Genomic DNA, 24546 nt, shown 5'->3' with positions numbered 1-24546 from the left:
GTACCGTTGAGCGGCGTCTATTTCTCGCCTTAGCGTGCTTCGTTTATCTTCGCATAGCGGCTCAAAGATATTATGTCGCCGATGCGGCAATCGTGCATATTGCTCAGCTCGTTCTCCCAGATGCCATATTCTGGATATTCAGCCTGCAGCTTTTCTGAGCTTTTTGCAAATTTATAGATGCTGTATTTGAACGATGTCCCGATTACCTACCCATGTAGCTTTGCCAGTCTCGATGCTATCATTTACCTAAAAGGATGGTTGTACATACGCAATGAAACTTTCTTAAATGAAATGTTTCTTTAATTTTCCCCACTCTTCTCAAATCGAACGACGTCAGACTGGGCGATCTTGACAAAAAAAAAAACGTCCGAGGAAATCACATTTTCAGCAGAGCTTAGGAAACATATCATTGTTCGAACATTGTCCGCAAAGATCACCAAATCTCCTCAATATCGAACCGCATATGAACATGTGACCCGTACTCTTGAAACCAGGTTACAATTCGTCCAATCCGTCGAGAACCTCTGGGAACTGCACCCAAGACGATATAAGCAACCGACCTACCAATGCGGGTACCCAGCAATGCATCATATTCACGGGTGCCATAAGTCCAGATCTGTGGCTCAGCTGAAGCACCAGCTTTCCATTCCAGTCCAGCCTCCGCTGTGTACAGGAAACTTCGAACGAATAAGTTTCTCGCACTCTCAATTACATTGGACGCGAAAATAGTCTTTAACCCACGGGGTCCAGTTAGAGCAAAGTTCCTTTCATAAAATGCCTGAGCAATATGCGGAGTTGGTGGTGCGGTCTTATCTTCTCGCTGGGTCTCTTCTATCAAAATGAAGCCTGGTCCAGTGAACCCGTGCCAAATGAGGCCTTGGTCTTTTTCTTCAAACGCCCACCGTCGATAGATGGATCCTTGAACTGGATAATCCCATTCATTAGGAAGCCCGAGCGCACATATCTGCTCTTTGAACTCGATATCAGGGAGAAGGGGGATTGCATGGGCATCTGGATACGTTTCTATGAATGTTCCGAAGGTTAATGTGCAGGGATCGATTGGGCAGAGTGGCTCGTTGATATCGTCTATCCATCGCGGGATCTGTGCTCCGGCTCGTTGACACCTACCATATTTTTGGATGATCTCGGTAGTTCGATACTGACCTGGAATTCTCAACCCCAAGGGATTATCTAGCGTTGGTTCTTTTTCTCTAGCAGGAGAAATTCCTGCCTGGCTTGTGCGGCGAGCCACTTGTAGAACCTCGTCGCGAAGTCTCCTACTTACCTTCACATAGTTGACGTGGCATCATATAAATGTATGTGTTCAGAGTGTTTATGTCAGCTCTAGATTGAGAGGTGACCTGATTGACTATGACTGTAGCTGTTCTTTTGAGTGTAATTGCAGATGAACGATGCTCTGCCTGAGACGGAAAACATTCCAGTATTTAATACCCCGGAGTCGGAGTCGGTGCAACTCAAAAGATTCACATTTTAATAATCAAAGATGTCCTTTCGGACGATTATTTCAAAGAATTCTTCCAAGATCCTTTTGTCTCAAGACAGGGCCAGCGTGACTATGGCTCGCCTTTCAGACGGTATGACCATGGCTAAACAATAGAGAACAATGGCACAAAGCTCTGAAAGAAGTCATGTCTGAGACATCGAAGGAGAACGAGACATTCAGAAACCCCTACTTCCTCTGGTGCGGCGAAATTTAAGATCTTATGGCCAGATGAGAAGGATTCACGGCCAAGTGATTGTCCATGGTAGCATTGAATTGTGTTGGCATATAACATGTGAGAGCACAAAAAGTTATTGCAGCCGAAATAGAGAGGATTTTGCCTGAACGAAGACACTGGGAGATGTGGTGACTTGTTTTGGATAGGCAATCCATTCATTACGTACTACGGGCGATTGAGCAGTCACAAAGGTGCTTGGAAAAAGGCACAGCTCATGAATTAATTCGATTATAGGTTATCGTAAACTACACTACACTGGGTTGGGACAGAAAAGACAAGATATGAGACTTGAATCCCAAGCGAGCAACATCGAGGGGTTCACGAGTCCAGAAATGTCAAATGGCACAGCATGATGACAAAGAGACAGAGGGAAGAAGGAATGTACAGGGCGCTGAACTGGCAGGAGACAATTGTGGGCAAAGCATGAAGTGCACCTGATCACATCGTGTTGTAAGCAGGGAAGCTGTCATGAAGGAAATACATCACAGATATATGTGTGGATGATACTATGTGCAAAGGTGTAGTGGATCACGGGTTGTTCATGACTTGTTGGTCAGGTAGTCGGCCGCCTACTCTCGAGTTAGACTACTTGGTGCGATTGCATCGGTTACTGAGCTCACCTTGTCGATGTTATAGTCGAATTTTTCCAGAGCTGCAAGCGAATCGTTGCGAGGGAATCCCATACCAGTGAGTCGTTGCAGGATCAAGTCGTCTTCGCCCGTGTCGGTGGCGAGAGCCCATCCAGGTGCCTTGGGGTCGGATCCATTGGAGGGCTCTTCGCCGGTAGCGGGCTTGGCGCCTTGAAGGGGTGCGAAAAGGGTATCCCAGTCATGGTCTCCGGCTTTGGTGTCAGCCCCCTTCGGTGAAGCGGTGGTCTGAGCGGTGGGCGCATGGGGGTTGTCAAAAGAGAAGTATTCAGATGAGCCTGCATGACTAGCATCTATGCTGGAGGAAGCGGTGTTCTTTTGAGAAGGTGAATCGAAGGAGAAGTCAAAGTCGGGAGCGTTCTTGGGAGCTTGACCCGCGGGTTCTTCCTCATCATCATCGTCATCCTCCACCTCCGGCGCAGGCGCAAGGTTGAAGCTAGCAAAGGCTGCCTCGAAATCAGGGCCACTCTTGGATCCAGTGTTTGATGCTGCAGCAGTAGCAGCCATGGAAGCATCATCATACTGGGGCACATTATTAATAATTGGGGCTCCAGTTCCTGATTCCACAGCGTGGGGAGCATCTGGAGCAACAGTTGGATCTGATCGCTCGGGGAGAAGGCCGCTGAATTCTGGAGCCGCGTGGCTAGTCTCTCCAGAAGTGACAGCCTCATACTTGGGAGGGCTTGGTTGAGCATCGGGGGCCGGTGGCTGGGGCACAGACGATCCTGGGGTCGGGAAGGCAGCAAGCTGGGCAGCATCGAGTGACTCAGGCTGCTTATCCTTCTTGGTAGTGGAAGGCGAGACTTGGGTGAAATCATCATCAAACCCAAGCGGGACCTCGTCATCCGAGCTTTCCTCTTCTTCGTTGTCATGGACTTCCTGGATGGGAGGGAATTCCGAAGCGGGTGCTGCAACAGCGTGTTCAGGTCCAGGCTGCTTCAAAGTCGCAAATGCTTCTTCGAAGTCGTTTTCCTTCTGGGATTCCGACCGCTTGTGAGCTTTGCTACCGAAAAGCTCGTCAAATGAAAGGTCTTTGGCAGTCTCCTGGTTCTCGTGAGTGGGGGAGACAGCTCTTTCGGCTACAACAGGAGTGGGCTCTGGAATCTCTTCAAATGGAGATCGTACTGGGGTACTTTCGAAAGAGTTTCCCGCTGGAGCTTGGCTATACTCACTTGATGCGCTCACGGACAGCGCACCGGCATCACTGGTATTGGCTTGGGAGGGAACATCAAACTCAGAGGTCTCAGGCCCACCGAATCTGCTACCCGGGGGTGAGACCATCGTGGAGGAGGTCACGGACTGGGTTTCATTGAAGGGAAGAAAATTCGGTGTAAGCTGGCGGGACTGGCTGGGCGGCGGAATCTCAGACGCCAGGCCAGGGAAAGCACCAGGGAGGTTTCCGGGGGGCGGCGAGACGGTTGGCGTTGGGACATTGGACGTAACGGGCGATTCGGCACGGAACGAAGTTGGCGGGGCGCCGTGGGTTCCACCTACGAAAGACTGGCCGAACAGGCTGTCAAACGCCTTTTGCTGATCAGTAGGAGGCTCGGGGGAGCGTGCGTGCTCACTCGGGGTGCCCGTGTTTTGCCGGAAGAAGGGGTTTGTGTTGTGGCTGGCCGTAGAAGCAGCAGGGCTGGTGACCTCGGCAGCGCTGACAGGAGTCGCAGATTCCTGAGTATACTGAGGAGACTCATAGGCAAGGCTGTCGATCTCGCTCTGAACCTTGTCCCGCTCGCCCTCGACTGCAGCAAGCTGCTTCTTGTTGATAGCAACAAGACCCTTCTGCTGACGAGCTTCGGAGCGCGCCTTCTCGAGTGCGGGCTTGAGCTGAGCAACCTCAGCATTCGCCTGGCGAAGCTTCTCCTTCAGGCTGACGTTCTCTTGCTGATCAGCAGCCAGTGCCGTTGCAACTTGGTTATACTGGTTCTGCAGATCCTGGCGACTACCCTCAATCAACGCATACTCCTGCTGCAACTTCGCAGTCTCGGCCTTGGAAGTTCTCAGGCGCTCTTCAAGTGCCTTGAAGTTGGCCACCTCCTGCTCATACATGGTACGGGCTTGTGCAAGACGGGCCTCGAAATCACGCTTCTGCTGCGAGGTCTGCGAGATACCCTGCTCAGCGGTCGTGCGCTTCTCCTGCACATTGCCCATCTCCTTAGCCAAAGAGCCAATCTGGTTAGACAAGTTTGCGAGTTCAGTGCTCTCATTCGTAAGCTTGCTCGATTCTTCAGGATCATTGTCTCCCAAGAGATCGTCCGCGGGAGGTGGGGGGAGCGAGCGAGGTTTGGTGTACCCATGGATGCACCGGTCCGTTGGGGCTGCAGGCTCTGTCCAAAGGACGATGAAGGCACGAAGGGCTTGAAAATCGAAGATGTCGGCTGCGGTGAAAGTCTAGAAACAGGCGAGCCAGGAGCTTGGAATGCAGCGTTGGATCCGCCAGTGGGCTGAGGCAGCTGGGTCGGTGCCATCGGAGGCGAGTCAAGACCGAAAAGATCGTCCGCGGCAGATCGTGGCACAGGAGCAGGCGCGGGAGGCGCAGGAGGCGGAGGGGCTGGGACCGGCGCAACAGCTGGGACAGTAGCCTGGCGACGCATGTTCGGCGGGATCAACGCCGGAGGAAGCACCTGCGGCAGAGTTTCCTTTCCGCTGCGCTGGATCCGCACGAGGTACATGGCAACAGCGAACTCCTCGCGAGTCAATTGGCCGTCGGCATCAATATCAGCAAGATCCCAGATTTGCGCGAGAACCTCTTCGGGCAATTGAGCCTTCATAAAGAAGGCAACAGCCTGATCACCTGTAATTACACCGACCTTGGCTGTGTCGACAGTCTCGAAAATGGTATCAAAATGCGCCTTCTCCTGGGACGTGACCAGCCAATCGCCAGTACTCTGGGCTGATAGATGGCCGCCGAACTGAGCCCGACTAGTGGGGCTCATAGGGCTGGCAGTACGCTGGGGGCCAGTGAACTGTCGAGGAATTGCCGGTACAGGAGGGACATCGGCGCGCGATCCAAAGGATCCCCGACCACCGCCTCGGCGGGCTGCAGCTTCATATAGACCAGGTGGCAGTGTCTGGGGAATGCCGCGTAGAGCACCCGACTTATAGGAGGTCAGAAGATGCATAGCAATGATGAACTCTGTGGCATCCAGAGCTCCGCGCTGCTTGGTATCTGAAAGAAACCAAATCCGACCAAGCACCTCATTCGGCAATCTAGCCCGCTCAAAGATCTGTTTAGCGGTCTCGCCCGAAAGAATTCCGTTCTGGACGTCCGATTTCTCGAACAGAGATAGGAATTTCTGAGCATCATCGGGCTGCAGGGGTGGCACGCGAATGGGAGTACCAGCGCCCGGTGGAGGGCTAATTGTGCCTGACTCTGGTATAGGAGCGTTGACATCTACCGAGACGCCTTCGAATCGAGGCAAAGGGCCAGCTGCAATGCAGAGCATGTCATCAATACTGGTCTGGTGATTTTCTGCCTCAGATGTAGGGCCGGAATTGAATCACTCACGCTGCAAAGCCAATTCATCGGACGGCTGGCGTCCGGCTTGTGCATGTCCAATTAATCGCAGCACAATGCCAAAGCCGGACGGGGTAAGAAGACCCCTGTTCTCTTTGTCCGCAAGCTGCCATATCTGACGAGCCGCAGTCGCAGTCAGTCGCTATTCTACTTGCCATTTCATACATAACTTACCTCTCCAAGGGTACCTGACGGAAGCTTCGTCTTCTCGAAAAACGGAACTGCAATTTCACCGGTGATGACGCCGAGGTTCGTGGTGTCTGCGGCCTGGAAGAGCTGATAGAAGACGCGCTTTTCCTCCGGCGTGAGATTCAGGTTCGGATGTCGTTGTGCTGTATCATTGAAAGCTTCTCCGTCAGTTCCGGTGCTCTTGTCTGAACAATATTCCAAAAGAAGGGGAGGGGATGGACGTGAAGTGGAGCTCAGCGGGCCTCCTGACTTGCGCCGGAACAGCTCTCGCACTCCCCTTTTCACGATAATGTGGTTCATCGGGCTTACTTACACGTATCGGCCATGGCTGTGGGTTATGGAGAGCCGATGCTCTCTCCGCAGTCGATGGTGGCCTGAATAGTTGGGGCCTGGGGATCAAGATGGAGTAAACGGGAAGTCGTGGGTTAGCCGGAGGGAGCCACGGGCATGGACTGAGGCGTCCAAACGTAGCTTTGGAAAAAAGACGGCACCTGTGTAAAGCCGAAACCAACGGGCGACGAGGTGTAAATGGGGGGGGAGGGAGGGGGGAGGGAAGGGAAATAGTAAAGAGTGGCTGGAGCCGATGTCGTAAGGAAGCTGGCCCCAGGGCGGTCAGTTGGCTCTAGCGTCCATTCCACCCGCGGAAGGGTCTCACTGGAGATCCGCTACGTTATGTTATATGGAGGGTAGTGATGATCGAATTGGCTTTCCTTTGACATTGCAGTTTACTGGTTACTATAGAGCACTTTTTGGTTGGTGTGAGGGATCAATTGAGCACCAATGGGTGCATCCGTGTCGATCGTTCTACGTCCACGGACACGTTCCCCTGGTATACATTCTTCCGAGGTCTGACCCACGACCAGGCCAGCACCTAAGTAGTATAGGTGGCATTGAACAAAAGAGGGTAGTGTTTTTTTTGGTGCTTTTGTAATTACAAGTCTCGTAGAATCCGTCTCTTATGGACAATGGATAGAACGAGCGGGGAGAAAACTCATCGCTGCTTCGGGGATATTAAAGATATATCGAACAACAAAGCCAGAAAACATCGTCGGACTGAAACCTATGTTCCCTTCTATTTGCAAGTCCGGGAGATTTAGGAAATCCAGAAAATCCGAGCCGTCCACGTCGGGGTGTATCTCTCAAACATGCTGCGGATACCATCTCCCACGCTCCAGACCCGATCACACAGCTTCCCTAATCTAGTACTCAGGCTCCTCCAACTCATCCTCCATGGAGTCACTGGCAACCTCCTCGTAGTCACGCTCGAGAGCGGCCAAGTCCTCACGAGCCTCGGAGAACTCACCCTCCTCCATACCCTCACCAACGTACCAGTGGACGAAGGCACGCTTGGAGTACATGAGGTCGAACTTGTGGTCAAGAGCGGACCAAGCCTCGGCGATTGCGGTGGTGTTAGACAGCATGCAACTAGGAGATCGTTAGTAAAGTGACTTCGTACGTCAACAATGCATGAGGAACTTACACAGCGCGGCTGAGGGGAGCAAGGTCGCCGTTGGGGACCTGCTGGGGGGGGCTGGTAGCAGATACCGAGCTTGAAGCCAGTAGGGCACCAGTCAACGAACTGGATGGTGCGCTTGGTCTTGAGGGTGGCAACAGCGCCGTGGGCGTCCTTGGGAACAACATCACCACGGTAGAGCAGACAAGTGGCCATGTACTTGCCGTTACGGGGGTCACACTTGACCATCTGGTTGTTGGGCTCGAAGCAGTTGGAGGTGATCTCCGTGACAGAGTTGGCCTCGTGGGAAGCCTTGTCAGCGGAGATGACGGGCGAGTAGGCGACCAGAGGGAAGTGGATACGGGGGTAGGGGACCAGGTTAGTCTGGAACTCGTTCAGGTCGACGTTAAGGGAACCGTCGAAGCGAAGCGAAGCAGTGATGGAGGAAACGACCTGAGCGATCAGGCGATTCAAGTTCTCGTAGCTGGGACGCTCAATGCCGAGGTTGCGGCGGCAAATATCGTAGATGGCCTCGTTGTCGACCATGAAGGAGCAGTCGGAGTGCTCGAGGGTAGTGTGAGTGGTCAGGATGGAGTTGTAGGGCTCAACGACGGAGGTGGCGTTCTGAGGAGCAGGGTAGACACAGAACTCAAGCTTGGACTTCTTGCCGTAGTCGACGGACAGACGCTCCATCAGGAGAGCACCGAAACCGGAACCGGTACCACCACCAAAGGAGTGGAAGACGAGGAAGCCCTGGAGACCGGCACAGGAGTCGGCAACACGGCGGACCTTGTCGAGAACCTGGTCGATCATCTCCTTGCCAACGGTGTAGTGGCCACGGGCGTAGTTGTTTGAGGCATCCTCCTTGCCAGTGATCATCTGCTCGGGGTGGAAGAGGGAGCGGTAGGTACCAGTGCGGACCTCATCGACAACATTGGGCTCGAGATCGCAGTAGATGGTACGGGGAACGTAGCGGCCCTGGCCTATGGAGAGCAGGAACAAATAAATGTTAGAATATCAAGCCGAGGATGTGGGAAGGAGCACCGCTCCCAAAAAAAAAATTGCAATTCACATACCGGTCTCGGAGAAGAAAGTGCTGAATCCGTGGTCGGGGTCGGCCTTTTTGCGCTCATCGGTGAGGTATCCATCGGGCTATCAAGCGTGTCAGTCGCGAATACTCACCATTTGGCTAAGGAAAAGGGGCAAGGGTCCCCCCCCCCCAGTTGACGTCGGGCGCCACGGCGAGATTGAAATCACATACCTGGATACCGTGCTCCAGACAGTACAGCTATTAAAAAAAAAACATCTGTCAGTCAATTGCGTTCCGAATACACAATGGCAACTTGGCGAGATATTACCTCCCAGCAGGAGTTGGCAATCTGGCACCCGGCCTGGCCGACTGTAAGTGGATCAAATGTCAGCGCGTTATTTTCTTCAGAGAAAACCCAATTCCATCGAAAATAATCAGGGATCAAACAGCACATACCGTTCAAAGAGATAATCTCTCTCATTGTGTTGGTGGTTGATGTCGAAGATCAAAAATTAAGGAGGGGGAAGAAAGACCCAACAACAAACACGGGTCTGTGGATTCAGGGGGGATCAGTACTCGGCAGATCCAAGATTCGATCACCACAACGTGACAAGGGGGAGGGGTAGAGGTAGAGCAAAGGGGTAGTAATCAGATACGCACCAAGAATGGGAAGAATGGAAGTCGAAGAAAACAGGAGGAAGAAAAGGTTGTGGAGGAGGGCGTCTGTGCTGCGCAGGGGGGAGTTCGTTGTTGATCCCACTCATTGGGTCGCGTCAGGGCCCGTGATTGGCGGATTAGTCACTTCCTTCACCGCCGCGTCGTGTAACGTGACCTGTCATGTGACGGACGACGAGCATCAACAGTGGAATTGATCTGGAGTATAACTGGCTCTACGCTTTGAATTTCACCCCGTCGATACAACTCCGACTCTTTTTTTTTGGCCTAAAGACAATTCCATTGTATCATTGAAAATCGTCCTTTTTCTCGTGGGTTGTGCCCAACCCCATCCTTCACCGCCAAATCCGCCGTTTCTAGCAATCCAGCCGGGATATATCCCCACTCTACATCTAACATCATCACTCTATCAATTCAACATGACCTGCCAATAAGGTGAATCATAACCTACCAAAAATTATAGAAGAAGATGTACCACTTTATCTGGGCAGTCTTGGCTCTATACGCTACACTTATTCAAGCGAACGTGGAAAAAACAATTTTCCTAGCACCAACAGCAGCCACTGTGCCATCTGGAGAACCAGACATAGACGACCTAGGCCTGGAACGACTATCACCAGAGAACCCAATTCTACGCACACAAATTCAAGCATCATTCCCGTCAGAAAAGGCGCCGGAAGGAACCGAATCATGGTTTTTTTCTTGAGAACCTCACCCCACGCCAACGCTATGAAGTACGAGTTTGCTGGCTAGCGACTGTATGTATCAATCCTCACTTGAACCACCGCATATCACATCTAACAGGCAAAGCAACCTACCACCTTCACTCTGACAACCCACGAACTGGGCAGCACAATAGAGGACACATCGCTTCTCTCCAGTTTAAGCATCTTTTCGTCCGCCCGTCTCGCATCACTAGACGCACAGATGCAGAATGCCATCCCGTGGACGAGCAAAAGGGGATCCCCGGACCCAGCGCCGACGAAAGACTCGGTCCTGTTTCTGCGAGTGCGTGCGGCCGCGGACTATTTCAGCCCGGACGAGGCGTTGATGCGGGACGTGCCGCCAGTGACGGTGGACCTGATTTTGGACCCGTTCTTGTGGAATGTTTTTCCGCGATCGCTGCTTCCTACTGCGGGCTGGATTGGTGTCGTGTCGGTTGTTGCCATTGTCGTTGCTAGGTGGGTGGCGAAGGAGCTTGGGAGGGTAGTCAATGATGCGAAAGCGGAGCGAGCTTTACAGGAAGCGAAAAAGGGGAAGTGAGCTTGATGCTTTATTCAACGCGTGTTGTATGCTTATTGACTACTCCTTTGGCTCTTAGGGTTCATGTACATCAACGCAAGTGCATAATATGGTCAACCCCATTTTCAGAGAGAGCTAATTATCAGGGGGAACCAGGTGATAAACTTGAAACTATTTCATTCATAAGAGTAGAAATATCTGTCAATTGTTGTAAATACCAAGATCGGCAGCAAAACAAACATCACCAACCTAAGCAACGATCTAAAAGGGACACATGCGGTGTTGGGGTACAGGAGGGGGAATACTGTTGAACAAGCAATACGCGAACTGACTGCATGTGCAAAATCAAATCAAAAATTAGGAAAAAAAAAAAACAGAATTATGCTAACGCCAAAGCCAAAGCCAAAAAAAAAAAAGAAATAACACAACAACTTCGGTTTACCGGTCCTATTCTGTGCATCTTGCAACAGATGACCTCAGAAGGGTGCAATAAATATGAGTCAAAACCCATGTAAAACCAATCATAAATAAGAACCCATAAAATCGTAGCCATTTTCGTAAATGCTCTTCAAATAGCAGGATTAGGTGGTTTAATCTTCGAAGAAGTTCAGTACGGCGCGGATGCCCTTGGAGCCCAGGCCGTGGGTTGGATAGGCGATGTACAGGGGCTCCTCGGTGGCACCAAGCTTGGCACGGAACTCACTCTTCCGTACCAGGTGGAACTGCTTGGCCAGGGCCTCATAGGTGTGCTCTAGCATCTTGATCTTGGTGCCGTGCAAGTTATGACCGGGGATCATCTGGCTAGTGGCACCGGCACCAAATGTGAGACCGGTAACGCCACCCTGGGCGGCGGTCTGGATGGCCTGGGTGACGATGTACTCAATAACACCATTGGGGGAGCCAGGGAAATCCAAGCTGTACTTGACCTGCATGCCGTAGGCGGGTGAAAGCATGGCAAGGGCAACGAAGGCGCAGATGACGCCTTCCTTGTCTCGGGCGTAGAAGTACCAGCGGTGCTCGTGGTCAACCCAGGGGCGGATCTCAGACAGGTGCACTTGCGTACCCTTGCGGTTGGCCAACCATTCGGCGACACGCTCATCAATTTTATTGCGAATCTCTTCCGGCGGCAGCTCGCCCATGGAGAATGAATGAATCTTGATACCCTCCGACTCAGCCTTGCGCAGCTTACGGGCAATCTCTCCGTCCGATGCAGCCGCGTTGCGCGCCGGATCGACGCGCTCTTCGGCGATACAAGACAAGCTGCGCCATCCCAGGCGTTCTCCAAGAATTGTCTCGACCTCGGGAGAGCAGAGAATCCAGACGGGCTTATACTTAGTCTCGCGGCGCAGCCATTGCAAGAATTGGTTGATGGTGCGCGAGTACTGCGACGGATCGCAGACGGGGTTACCTGGAATAATAGCGTAGTTGTGAGAACTGGGCACGTAGGCAACCGCAGCGCCAGTGGTCATATCACGCCAAATCTTGTATCGGTCGTCGAACCAGGATGTAGATGTAGCATCACCGTAATTAGCAATCAACTTTTCCAGCTCTTGGAGCTCGCTGGTATCCTCCGCTACGCGCCTGTGATGCTCACGCAGCCAGACTGGATCCAGGGTCGATGCTTCTGGGTGACGGAGCTGCTGCACGGGCGGCTTGGCCGGCAGACTCTTCGGGTCACGATAGAAGAGAGAGGTGAGGCGAATGTTGCCCACCTGAAGGAGCAACATCAGTAGGCGCTCCAGACCAACACCTGCACCGGCGTGAGGCGGAGCACCCCCAGCGGAACCCTTCGAGGTACTCCTCCATGTCATCAGGGTTGATGTTTGACTTGCGCATGTTCTCTTCGAGCATGTGAGGATCGTGGATACGCTGACCACCGGACACGATCTCCTGGCCACGAATAAACATGTCAAAGGAATTAGTGTAGTTGTCGTCTTCTGGATCAGGCATGGTATAGAAAGGACGGGCACCACGGGGGAACTTGTCCAATACGTAGTAATCGGCACCATACTTCTCCTTAACCAGCTGGCCGAGGCGGATCTCATCGCGAGTGGAAAGGTCCTCATCTAAAGGCAGAAGCTCACCATCCTCGCTTCTCCAGCCCGACTCGTTGAGCATTTTGATACCATCGGTAAAGCGAATGATTGGGGTCTTCTCCAACCAGACAACATCCTCAGAGGGGAACTGGTGCTTCACCATCTCAATCTCCCTGCGATATTTGGTGTAAATGCCGTTCAAAATGTTCTTGATCACTGCATCAAGAGTTTCGAGCATCTCGTGGTAGTGCTCTTCAATAGCCATTTCGAGATCGAGACCGGTGTACTCAGTCAAGTGGCGATGGGTGTTGGAGTTCTCGGCACGGAAGACGGCTCCAATCTCATACACGCGATTAAAGTCGGCGGCGATGGCCATTTGCTTAGCCAGCTGAGGCGATTGTGCAAGGAACGCGGGCCGACCAAAGTAATCGACCTTGAAGACGCTGGCACCAGACTCGGTGGCAGCACCTTGGAGCTTGGGGGTGTGAATTTCGATGAACTCACGCTCGTCGAGAGCGCTACGGAAGAGGTTACACGCCGCAGATTGAAGACGGAAGATGGACTGTGACGTTGCCGTGCGCAAATCAAGCAGACGGTTGGATAGGCGCGTGCGATCTGGGATATGACTGCGGCGTCCCTCAATCTTGTCCTCCTCGTTGGTGCGGATCTCAGCCTCGTAGACGCTGAAAGGCACGGGCTCCTCACGGCGGACAAGCAGGTGCACGGCGTCGATAGCCAGCTCGACATCGTGAATGCTACAGCCAAGGACAGGAACCTCGGGCTTCTGGATAGTGCCGCGGATCCGAAGGAAAGACCCGACACGCAGATGCTCTGCCCATTGAACCATGGCAATGGATGACACTCCATGGCGCTCATGTAGCACACCCTGGAAGGTAGAGAGCTGCTGGCGGAACACGAGGAAGACGAGCTTAGCACTCATCCGGCGCACCACGTGCAAACGGGCAGTGAAGTAAATTTGCTTTCCCACCATGTCGGCGGTGATATCCTCAAGTTTCGTTCGCTCCTCTCGAGGTCGATCTTGCGATTGCATCAAAGGCAACTCGCCATAGCGGGCCTTCATGTCGGCAGTCTCTTCAGACACTGCCTTGGCAATCTCTTCCGACTTGCGACGATGATCTGGCTCCGAAAATTGCTCCTCACTCAGACGGCTGCGCTCACTGCGGCGCTGCTGACGGGCCAGTCGCTTTTGTTGGTTCTTGCTCAGGGCACCACTGGAGGAATCGTCCGAGATATCCTCGGAGGAAGAGGGGTAGTCTTTTTGGAAGAAGCTTCCTAAGATGCTGCGGCGGGGGGATCGGGTGGGAGACCGCTCCCGAATCGCGAGACATGGAGGTGCGCATCCTCGGAGAGAAGGCAGATCGAATGTTAGAGCCTGACGAGTCATCATCGCCCCCATGGCCTTTGATGGCTTTAGACAAGGCTCGTTTGATAGACATGATGAATGGTGGCGGAGGAAAAGATTGGAACAAGGGGGGAAAGAGATTTTTGAGTATAAACGGCGGGGACCGAGGCGGGGGGAGGGGTGAGATGCCGCAGCTGGGCGAGCAATGCTTACGACCCGGTTGGGATTCGGAGGTCAACAAAACACAAAATCCCGGAAGACGAGGGAAAACAAGACTTATATCAAATCGAAATAGATTGGAGAAAAAGGGGGTCCGGATGCAGGATCCAGTAAAGGAAATTTGTATTGTTAAAGGAAGAAGACATTGGACCCCAAAAGCAAGTCAAGTTACCGCGTTCGTGCCCGCGGATGACATCATCCGAAGGATTACCGGATTGCGCGAAATCTTGGCCTTGTTCCCTTGTCCTGAGTGATGCTTGGTATGAAAATCCTTTCCCCTCAATCTTTTGACGTACATGTTGATCTGAACCTAGACGAATGATTCTGGTGTAGAACTTACTCATTCTTTTTTGGCCATTTGGCGACATTCTTTTCGAGATTTTTTCTGCCTTATCTCTAATATCTGACACGGCCTGGCCTCTCTCCCGGTGTTTCCCGGATGCCGACTTTCCCAGGACCCCCAAGACTCCGACTCCGAAGTACCGCGACCGTTGATCTCTGTGATCCCATGGCCTCCCGATGGTGGCTGCAAGTCCAGGCCGTCGTCTGGCGGTTCCTGATGCGCATTGGCATGTTCCTACACGACATTACGCCGCCTCGCTGTCCCCGTCCCCGGTTTACGCGGACCGTCAAATCCGACCCCCACGGTCCACCCGTGATCCTCCACTTCTATTGTCCTCCCGATTATTATGAGCAGCGACGGCAGGGCCATCGTTACCCAGTCGCAGTTAACTTCCACGGCGGCGGATTCACGCTGGGTTGCGCTACCGACGATTCTCGCTGGGCAAATGCGGTGATTGCGCACGTCGGAGCCGTCGTATGCAGTGTCAGCTACCGGCGGGCCCCGGAACACCCGTTCCGGGCGGCGGTCGATGACGGTGTCGAGGCACTTTTATATCTGGCACGCAATGCCGCTGATCTGGGTCTGGATGTGAGTCGCGTGGCGCTGAGCGGGTTCTCAGCGGGCGGCAATCTGGCTATCACGGTTCCCCTTCGTCTGCAAGGCCGGATCTCGACCGAGATCAAGGAAAACTTTGGTCGGGCGGAATCGACGCAACGTCTAGTCGATATGACTAGCGAACTCAAGATCGTGGCGTTGTTCTGCTGGTACCCCATTCTCGACTTCCTCGAGTCTCGCGATCATCGCCGGGCGATGAGCATCATGCCAAACAAGTCCATGCCTAAATTCTTCACCTCCCTGTTCGACGAATCGTACCTTCCCGACCCGAATGATCGCTCCTCGATCTTCGCATCGCCTGTTCGTGCCTCTGATTCCATCCTGGCCGAGGCCCTGCCGCGTGACGTATGGCTGTACATATGTGAGTGGGACATGCTGATGAAGGAGGGTCAAACATTCGTGCGTCGCTTGGAGGGACTAGGCAAGCGCGTACGAGCCATGATGATCGAAAAGGCCCGTCACGCCTGGGACAAGTCCCCGAATCCCTTCCGAGACCAGGACAGCGTAGACATTCTTTACCGCGACGCCTGTGCAGACATGAAGGCGGTATTTGACCGGTGATACGTCTTAATAATATCGTTTTCCATTCTCCCATTCTGCTTCTTTCACATAAACAGCGTGTTTTACCAGCATTATGATGGGTTCGACATCCAGTGTTTGAGCATTCATGGCGTTTCTCTCGTTGTTTTTATACACACGTCCCAACAGTGGAAATACACTCAGCATAATTGGATTGCTTTTGTATACCCGTTCTCGTTTTTATTTCTCGTTGTTTTCCTTTCAAAATACCTAAACACGAGCCGCACATAAGCCGCACTACATATGGGAATTATGTCCGCGGCCCGTATGGATCTCGCATACTCGCACCATTCCCTTCAATCACCAGTCTCCGGTGCCACGACCCAGCAATGACAGTCCGGCAAGCGGGGGCGACGCGCCTTGGCGTGGCGATCTGCAACGCCTTGGCCGTGTGTGATCAGCGAGATTTGCATGGTCATCAATCATCTTCTCTCATTTTTTTTTCCCGTTGGAACTGGGCTGTTTTCGAGTGTCCACCTTTGCGGCTAGTGATGTCATGTTGAGACCTGGGAACCGGTACCTACCTTGGTATCGCGTGGAGGCACGCCATTAAATATCCCGTGCCAAGAGTGGTAATCAAGGCACAGAAGAGCCTAATATATTCAGATGCGTTCGTCGGACTGCTCGTGATGTTCCCCTCGAGAGGGACACAGTGAATCTCTCGAGTAGCTACCGCGGTATCTCATCCCCAGTTCATGTGGCCATTGCGATTTTTTGAAGTGCACACACGGGTGATATTGATGGTGGCTGGGAATGTGGTTCGGCTTTTCATTCCTAGTTACTTTTTCAACGCAATCACAATAGCCACCTGCATAAAGTCTTGTATTGCTTGACGTCTTGAAAGTCTCCTGTAAATTCAAGATGCCGTCGGTACACCGGTGCTGGAGAAAAATAACATGATGGCGAGAGGCTCGCTGAAGCACTGTCATGTCCAAATTCAAAGAGGCGCAATTATTGGGAACAACGATATAACTATGAATTCTGAGCGCATCCAGATGCCTAATCAATGGACGCCAATCTCCTGCATTGAGATGAATGACTGGACTAACAGGTCGTGTTTTGAACGACAAGCACTTTGCCTAGTTCAAAATGGTCAGCCACGTCATCATAGCACCTCCAGCATCATACAGGGTGGTATTTGTATTTATTCTTGCCAGAAAGATTTGTTAAAGGCTATTCCTAAGAACGCGCATCATTGTATTTGTCAGAGAAACCCGTAATATCCACGACGAGACTGCAGAAACTCCACGGGGTAATCAACGGTTGGACCACTCTAGATGTCGTGTGGTGCTGGACTTTATGATCCAAGTGCATGGGCTTTGTTTACACAGCTCAGCACATGCACACTGGTCTCAAGCGGGGGGCAATGGCTTCAGGATGAAAAGACAGCCCCCACGCCATGCGGCTCAGAAAAGGCCCTTAACAAGAACATCAAACCACGGACTGTGCACATCCCCATTCACATCGCAGATCACAGATGTTCAAAAAGTCCCAAATGCACCATTCATCCGAATCCAAGGCACTTCGGATGCCTGAAATCGTAACATGCATCCTAAACCAAACCGATATACGCACCCTGACGACCGCGCAACGAGTATGCCGCATGTGGAAAGACTTGATCAACGAAACGCCCTCTCTCCAACAAGCTCTGTTTTTCCTCCCATCGGACACACCGTACAAATGCGCAGAACGAATCTCGAATCCCCTTCTAGCAGAATCATTCCACTCATTTTTTCCAAAAAAAATTGTCCCAGACCGATCCAGTCGAGGTCTTATATATCGACCTCGGAACCCTGGACCTGATCAAAGAAAGCAAGAAAGAAGCATACTTCCGTCCCGAAGCAAGTTGGCGTCGTATGCTAACGCATCAACCCCCCCATGCGCAATATCGGACATTTTGAAAACTCCACTAATCCATTTACATGGGGATGGAGACAGTCTCGGACATTTGTCGAGAACGGACTTCGAATGGGGACGTTTTTTGATACTGTTATTGATAAGGTTCGATGGGAATGGAATCACGGCAGTACTTCTATCTTCTATGGGGGTTTGGAACCGGTCAATCTCGATCCTTGGTGGTTCAAGCCGGGCCCGCATAGCTCGACACTTGAGGGGCCGAAGGTGGCGTATGGTGAGATGGTAGAGTTTGAGCTTGTCATTTATGTTGGGTCGGGAAGTACTTGTACGGATCCGGACGAGAATGATGAGGAGTATGAGAAGACTGAGGATGAGATTGCTTGGGAAGATATTCGAAAGGAGTACCAGAGGGCCGGAATGGAGATGTCTGGATTGAAGATGGAGAAGTACAAGGATGGTTCGGAAACGTGGGACTAGAGCGACCAGAAGGTGCGCTCGCCTTGGGACTCTCGTCAGTGTCCGGTTCGGACCCGGGCGGGGCCCGCTCCAGACGACGCTGGCGGCGAGGTGCTACCTGCACACCAGCTCGAGCCTGAGCAACCCCCGCTGGGGGTCCAGTCTTAGGCGGGGCGGCAGCGATGGGGACCACGCCAGATTTGCTCGAGCCTGTCATCGCAGGTGGTGATTCGGAGGCGGTGCCGCTAGGCGCGCGCGAAACAGCCGCACTAATGGGAGCGACCTGAGCAACGGAGTTTTTGCGTGAAGACTTTTTGGAGGACCGGGAGGTGCCAACGGCGAGACTGTTGGCACTGCTGCGGTTACGCTTTTTGATGACGTCGGTCTTCAGAGAAAGCGGCCGAACGACGCCGTGAAGCTTGAGGAACAGGCCACATGCATTGCACAGGGGCTGGCCTTCGGGATTGCGTCGCCAGAGGGGAGTGGTCTGGGTGAAGCAGTTTGTGCATGTGGTCGGACCGGCATTGGGATCTCCGTTCTTCGAACCTCCAGGACTGGCTGGCCGAGACGGCACCGCGCTACTCAGACCGGACTCCGGGGGCGTGTTGGGAGAAGGGTGGTTGGTCGGCGGCCCACTGAGAGTGCCATTCATATGTTGTCGCAGCAGCCCCGGGGCGTTGGGAGTGGAGGATGTACGAGCGATTTTCTGCCGACGAGGATCCAGCTCTCGGTTGCGTACATCACTGACTGAGGCGGCTGAGCCGTGGCCACGGCCCAGGCTGCCCGCGTGGTGCCACTCGGGCGGGCCGTCCATCATGTCGGTCGAGCCGATGGTAACATGCTTGCGATGCTGGCCGTTGAAACCCGGCAGTGACTGAACAGACCCGGGAAAGCCGCTATCCCAGGTCATACCCGCGTTCATGTCCCCAGAGTCCTCCATTGAAGCAAAGTCATGGGGCATGGCGATCCCACCGCGATCAAACTGGTTGCCGTCCTCGTCCTCGTTGTCAGAGTCCCCGCCAAAGGTGAACATGCTGCTGCTGGGCGCTGTCGTAGAAAATTCGCCGGGACCAAGTACCTGCGAGGGATCCACGTGTTGGGGGCCCGGTAGAGAGAACGCAGACGAGTGCATGGAGCTGGGTGGGCCACTCACGCTGCTCGACTGGAACTCGCCGTTGGTATTATACATGTGGCGAGGCTGCAGCGAGGCTGACAAGTTCGACTGGCGGTGCTGAATGTAGTTAGGAATTCGGCGCTGAGAGTGCGACTCCGCCGAGGGCGCATCAGAGAAGAACATGGACTGTTCGCCCTCATATATGGGTTGTGGAGTCGAAACGGCCGACTGATACCCTGAAGGGGAGGAGAAAAGAACTCGGTAGAGTTCAGGGAAGAGGCTATGGGAGTTTGGGCGTAGAGGTTGGAGAAGGGATTGCTGGCCGCCATGGGAGAATCAGAAGGTGAGAAGGCGAAGTGCTGCTGGTAGGGACCAGCCGAATTGATGCCAGAATCCTCGCCGCCTACTCCATACGTATCGAGACCGAAGGGAACGCCGGAGTGCTGATGCTGGTGACGCCGGGGACCAACGGTGCCGTTGCCCGGCATGGCAAAGGCCGAGGACGGATGGTCCAAAGAATAATCTGGTAGGGCGGCCGACAGCTCCGAGTGCTGCGACAGCATGGCGTTGGAGACCGGGGGCACCTGAGGAGATGCCTCGGCGGGACGCTTGCGACCGGGGACCCCGAGGCCGTTGAAGAACTGACGCTCATCGACGCTCGTCTTGCGCACTCGACGTGGCACGTAGCCGAATTCGCTATCCTTGCGCTGCTCCTGCGGGGGATGGCCAAAGGACGCAGCGACGGTGGAATCAGTTATGGGGTGATTCTTGCGCGCTTTGATAGGGATACCGGTCGGGGTGGCGGTGAAGTGTCGGTCGGCATGGGGATGGGAGGAGTAATCGGTGGGGGAGTCAAAGGGGACGATGAAGTCATCCAAGTTCATGGGATCGGAAGTGGCATCGTGGTTCATGGTGGTCGAGTTCGACGCCTGGTCGGACAGATGCAACTGCACGTTGCCGCTTGGGATGGGACTGATGGTATCTTGCTGGGCTTGTGAAGACCTGCAGGCCAAGACATGAGCTATCCGTCCATCGGGAAGGGTAGAAGGAACGGAATGTATGCAAGATCACCTACCTGGCCTGCTGCTGCTGTTCCCGTTCCTTGCGTTTCAAGTTCATGGCCATCATCCGCCAAGTCAGATTCTCCATGCGCTCTTGATTCGGAAGCTGAGATTTGGTGCGCGTGTAGAGCTTCCAAATCTGCGCGGCGAGGGGATCCTGCTTCTGCAACTCCTCGGGACTATCGCCACTGCGCTGAGCACCGGTTTTCCACTCCGGGAAGATGGGATCCTGGAGCATACCGTCCTGGGCGGCAGAGTTGGTCGGACTAAACGGGGAGCCGAAGGAGAAGTCATCGGACATCATATGGGAATCGATGTCAATGTCGAAAGCCAGCGGTCGGGCTCCCGCATGGCCTCCATGGTGGATATCCTCCATATCGAGGAAGGTGGAGGGGTGGGATTTCCAAGGATAAATAAGGAAACAGAGGGAGGGGGTTTCAACTGAATAGGCCAAATTAGAATATCCCCGTACCCGCCGTAAACGAGACCCTGGAAAATAGAAAGTCGAGCGGGTGAAGCGACTGGTAGAATGGCGCAGCCAACGACCGGGGTCAGCATCGACGTCAGTACAATTCCATACGGATGTGCAGATGGGGCCTTTGTAGGGGTACACACGATGGTCTGCCACCACCCAGTCCTGTCCTATGGGTTTGGACTTTTTTTTACACCAGCCTTACGGTCGTGGAGGGGGGGCTGAGACCCTCCAGACGCTCATGCCCCGAGATGCGATTGCGACGGGGAAAGGGAATGCGACCCGAGAGAATGTGGACGGGAGAAACCACCACAGGGTGCACGGGAAACAAAAGAAGCTGGAGCCCAGCGGTCACAAGTAGAAAAGGGTGAAGGGATCTTTGAGTCCAGAAGAGAGAGAGAGAGAGAGAGAGAGAGCAAGAAAGAGAGAGAGAGAGAGAGAGAGAGAGAGAGTTTGAGAGAAGAGAGAAGGAGAGGAATTGGGACGTGATATGTGCCAAGTGAACGAGGTCTGTAAATTGCTAAATTGCAATTTGCCTTGAAAAGGGTACGGGTATTACATGTATCCGGGCATCGCCCGATTTACGGCGCTTCTCTGAACGACCACTACAGCTTCACGCATGGATTCATGCGGCTAAGACGCCACTTCCGAGATTGAGGAGAGTCGACAAGCCCTCTCGTGGCCAAAACCTCTGACCTAAAGATAATTCCACGAATCGTGCTCGTGGGCAGCCTCGTGAGTCCCCGGCGCGGACCACGCACGGCCCTGATTGCTCCAGATCGCGATGGCTTCATGACGAATGAAAGTGCCGGGACGTGGGGTCAGCTGTGTATCGGGCCGAGACCGAGAATCACTTCGCGACCGTCCAGTCATGCAGGTACTTTGACTAGGTGGTTTTCTTGTCAGTCTGGAGCCGAAAAGACAACCTAGGTCAGGTCCGGAGCGTGTCCAGAAGTGTAAGAGTGGAGTCGGGTGGAAAAGGTTGCTTGCAGTGGAGTCCCGAACCGGTCCATTTATACTTGATCATTGGAAATCTTGGGAATCAAAAAGTAGGATTAATTCTATTTGGCTTTGATATCTATGGTTCATCGCTGATCGATCTCACGCAAGTCCCGTATATGCCCTGAATTATTAGTAGTTTGTTCCGTGAGCGAGAGAGGGAGAGAGGGAGAGAGGGAGAGAGGGAGAGAGGGAGAGAGAAAAAAATGGAGGGAAGCACAGAGACGGCTCGGAGATAGCAGAGCGTCAGCACGGATGAACTCCGGCGAGATAAGACTCGATGCCCTCGACCATAGACCAAGCTTAAACGGGGTTGAGGATATAACACCCCTCTGCCCTGGAGGAAACCGTACTCACCGAGAGGCCACCCTAGATTACCCGAGGCCTGTATTGGCGCGGTACTGCGTATGGGACGGTATGGGCCTTTCACGGGTCAACCGTTCGCGCGGGGGAAAAGGTCCAATTCCACTCTCGTTGCTCTCATGCCCCCATTCCCATGATCCATTTTTCGTCGTTCATTCGAGGCCCAGAGTTCCCCGAATACCCTCAACCCGGCCCAGGTCATCTCCTGAGAGATTGCCTTTTATCCTTTCCCCTGATTCTATAGGTTTGCCACTGTGCTTTGCTTCATTCGGCACTCATCGCTGGAAATTATCCGACTGGCTTTGACATCACGATCATCCCCCCCTCTCCAGAGTGGGAGATAAGAGCGAAACACTCTCACGTCTCTCGCAGATGCATCATCTCAAATCGGACATCTACTCGTGTGCCCGTTCGTGGTGGCCCCACAGCTCCACCGAGGGTCGGGGCATCCAAGATATGACAAGATAAGAGCGATGATAAGCCGCCAAGCAGATGGTAATTAGTGGTGGTCATGTTTGATAACCGTCGCCGATCCCCTCGTTCACACGGCTCAACACAAAGTGGAGGGACTATGACGGTCGTGGTGGATGTGCGGATAGGGCGGTGGAGAGTCTAATCTTGGACTTTTCCCCATGGCGTCTCACCATCTGATGTCACTTCTCATCTCCGTAAAGATTTGCCCTTTGTTCCTGTCGCGTGAGAGTGGCAAACATGGAGGCAACGGGGATCGGCCCTCTAGCAGATTGGGATGGGATACGTCCTGACGTAACCCGGCTTCCATCTGCAGCTGGGCTATAATTCCCCATGGTCGAGTTAGTTCGGGATGTCCAAAGTGGGCCATGGCGCACGGCGTAGTAAGATATGGAAATCCGACCGGGGTCATGGAGGTGGCGGTACTTTTGCTCTCTCTGGTCTCGCCCCGAGAGAGGCATATGGGAGTAAGAGCGACAGGGGGACTTTCTGGCCCTTTGAGAAAGGAGGAGGTCGATGTGGTTTTTCCCTGGTGATTTTTCTTCCCGGCACCTGCGCTTAGGTTGAAATCCGATCTCGCTTCGGGGCCGGGGTCAATATGTGGACAACCCTCATCTGAGTGTCGAGGCCGAAATTACCAAGCTGGGGGGAATAAGAAACCGACGCGGCGCATATGTAAAATTACCTTTTGTGCACCACTTCCTGAATGTTAGATCAGCTCAGGTGCCTCTGTGCCCTCTTTGCAATGAAGATCCTGGACTAGGTCCAGCGCTCTCAGAAAGAGACCGGATGGACACGTTCATAAGAGGGAAGTCTGGAGGGGTGATACCCGGGCCCTGTCCCCGTGCTCTCAAAGAGAAACCTCTGGTCCAGGGAATGCGAGAAACGAGGTCTATATATCTTTAACGACAGGCGCTGGAGTGTGGGTTTATCACTCGAAAAGGTCTCGATAAGGCGTGACGCTACCGACCGCCTGTGTGCCTGCCTGGGCGATACGAGCATGGCCAACAGGGATACTTTTGCATATCTCCGGGTTTTCCAGGGGGGGCTCGAAACGAGATAAGAACCCCTGAAAAACAGTGAGGCGCAAAAATGGATGATCATCCCTACACATATACCCCCAAAGAAAACTCGTTATCAATGCCCTGGAGGCGAATGGGTCTTCCAATGGTGTCTGACTGGAGTCCGATGGAACCTATTTGCTGAACTACACCGCTACCTTGGTCTTCTGGCCCAACGAACTGGGTCTGCTATCTCCAGATTTTCACCCCAGAATCTCTCCGACGGTCCGACGGTTGATCCCCAAGATGTGGCGTCGAATAACATCTTGCCATTTGTGTGAAACCCTCTTATCATCAAAGGGTCAACTGCTCATCACTTCTGTGACGGGAATACGACTGATAAATCGGGTTTCGATGTGTCTACTCTCTCAGTCAGAGTCGGACTGGTAATCTCCCATGCTCACCGACACTGTGAGATATGCCGAGATATGGGAAGTTGATTGGACTCGAGGCACCCGGAGCACTGACGCCATCGTCAGATTTGAGGGCCATGAGACTATCATCTCCTCGGAGCTGCGTCGGACCTGCCAGATATTATCCGGACAATCAGTCGCAGCGACTATCATGGGGTCACATCCGACACAGACTCCTTGCAGGATAAGCAAGGTTCGGTCCGTCCTATACAGACGGTGTAAAATGGGACTTGCTATTGATCCGGCAAGCCCTCGGCTATGTTTGAGGTGGCCATGGAGAGAAAGGATACTTGAGGCTGCTGAGCCCCGAGCCAGCCCGAGTAGATTTCTTAATTTGGGCACCGACTGTCTAGTGCATTTGAAGAACGAGAATGGCGCTGCAACACGTCACTAGGTCGAGTTGCAGTAATAGTTCCAAATTTGAAGCGGGACACCGATGCCGGAGTCATGATGCACGGCAATACCCCTGGACAATGCGCCTGTGAACGAAGATCGGAGCCAATACTGGCCTCCAGAGTGACGCCTGAAATCTATCTTATCTCGATCAACGTCCCTGGCATCTGTACTCTCGGGATAAACTTTATCGATGAGGAACTCTTAGAGATAAGTAGATTCGTGACGGAGGAGAGATA

At 53.2% G+C, this 24546-nt stretch overlaps 6 protein-coding genes across 6 annotated transcripts; 2 read left to right on the top strand and 4 right to left on the bottom strand.

Moving 5' to 3' along the window:
• Positions 1-2278: 2278 nt before the first annotated feature.
• On the bottom strand, positions 2279-6418 carry N7477_000021 (EF hand domain protein; the record flags this gene model as incomplete). The annotated part of the gene is made up of 6 exons (XM_056961684.1): positions 2279-2308; positions 2360-4626; positions 4680-5816; positions 5895-6018; positions 6078-6250; positions 6406-6418. The coding sequence occupies 6 exons, from the start codon at positions 6416-6418 to the stop codon at positions 2279-2281; spliced, it is 3744 nt and encodes a 1247-aa protein (XP_056826687.1).
• An 873-nt stretch (positions 6419-7291) lies between these two features.
• N7477_000020 (tubulin alpha chain) lies at positions 7292-9056 on the bottom strand (the record flags this gene model as incomplete). Its single annotated transcript, XM_056961683.1, has 6 exons — positions 7292-7483; positions 7573-8528; positions 8622-8697; positions 8807-8833; positions 8904-8944; positions 9032-9056. 6 exons carry the CDS (start codon positions 9054-9056, stop codon positions 7292-7294), a joined length of 1317 nt encoding a protein of 438 aa, XP_056826686.1.
• A 923-nt stretch (positions 9057-9979) lies between these two features.
• N7477_000019 (uncharacterized protein) lies at positions 9980-10513 on the top strand (the record flags this gene model as incomplete). Its single annotated transcript, XM_056961682.1, has 2 exons — positions 9980-9984; positions 10132-10513. 2 exons carry the CDS (start codon positions 9980-9982, stop codon positions 10511-10513), a joined length of 387 nt encoding a protein of 128 aa, XP_056826685.1.
• A 569-nt stretch (positions 10514-11082) lies between these two features.
• On the bottom strand, positions 11083-13933 carry erdS (aspartyl-tRNA synthetase, cytoplasmic; the record flags this gene model as incomplete). The annotated part of the gene is made up of 2 exons (XM_056961681.1): positions 11083-12289; positions 12321-13933. The coding sequence occupies 2 exons, from the start codon at positions 13931-13933 to the stop codon at positions 11083-11085; spliced, it is 2820 nt and encodes a 939-aa protein (XP_056826684.1).
• A 685-nt stretch (positions 13934-14618) lies between these two features.
• N7477_000017 (uncharacterized protein) lies at positions 14619-15629 on the top strand (the record flags this gene model as incomplete). The annotated part of the gene is made up of 1 exon (XM_056961680.1): positions 14619-15629. The coding sequence occupies one exon, from the start codon at positions 14619-14621 to the stop codon at positions 15627-15629; it is 1011 nt and encodes a 336-aa protein (XP_056826683.1).
• A 2173-nt stretch (positions 15630-17802) lies between these two features.
• On the bottom strand, positions 17803-20511 carry N7477_000016 (Nitrogen regulatory protein nrfA; the record flags this gene model as incomplete). The annotated part of the gene is made up of 3 exons (XM_056961679.1): positions 17803-19169; positions 19304-20076; positions 20150-20511. 3 exons carry the CDS (start codon positions 20509-20511, stop codon positions 17803-17805), a joined length of 2502 nt encoding a protein of 833 aa, XP_056826682.1.
• Between the last annotated feature and the right edge of the window lie 4035 nt (positions 20512-24546).

The sequence above is a fragment of the Penicillium maclennaniae genome (genome assembly GCF_028827695.1).
Source record: "Penicillium maclennaniae strain IBT 15551 chromosome Unknown utg000001l:1.0-3280838.0:1.0-3283122.0, whole genome shotgun sequence".
NCBI lineage: Eukaryota > Fungi > Ascomycota > Eurotiomycetes > Eurotiales > Aspergillaceae > Penicillium > Penicillium maclennaniae.
Note: the sequence above shows the minus strand (reverse complement) of the source record. Positions and strands in the feature narration are given on the sequence as shown.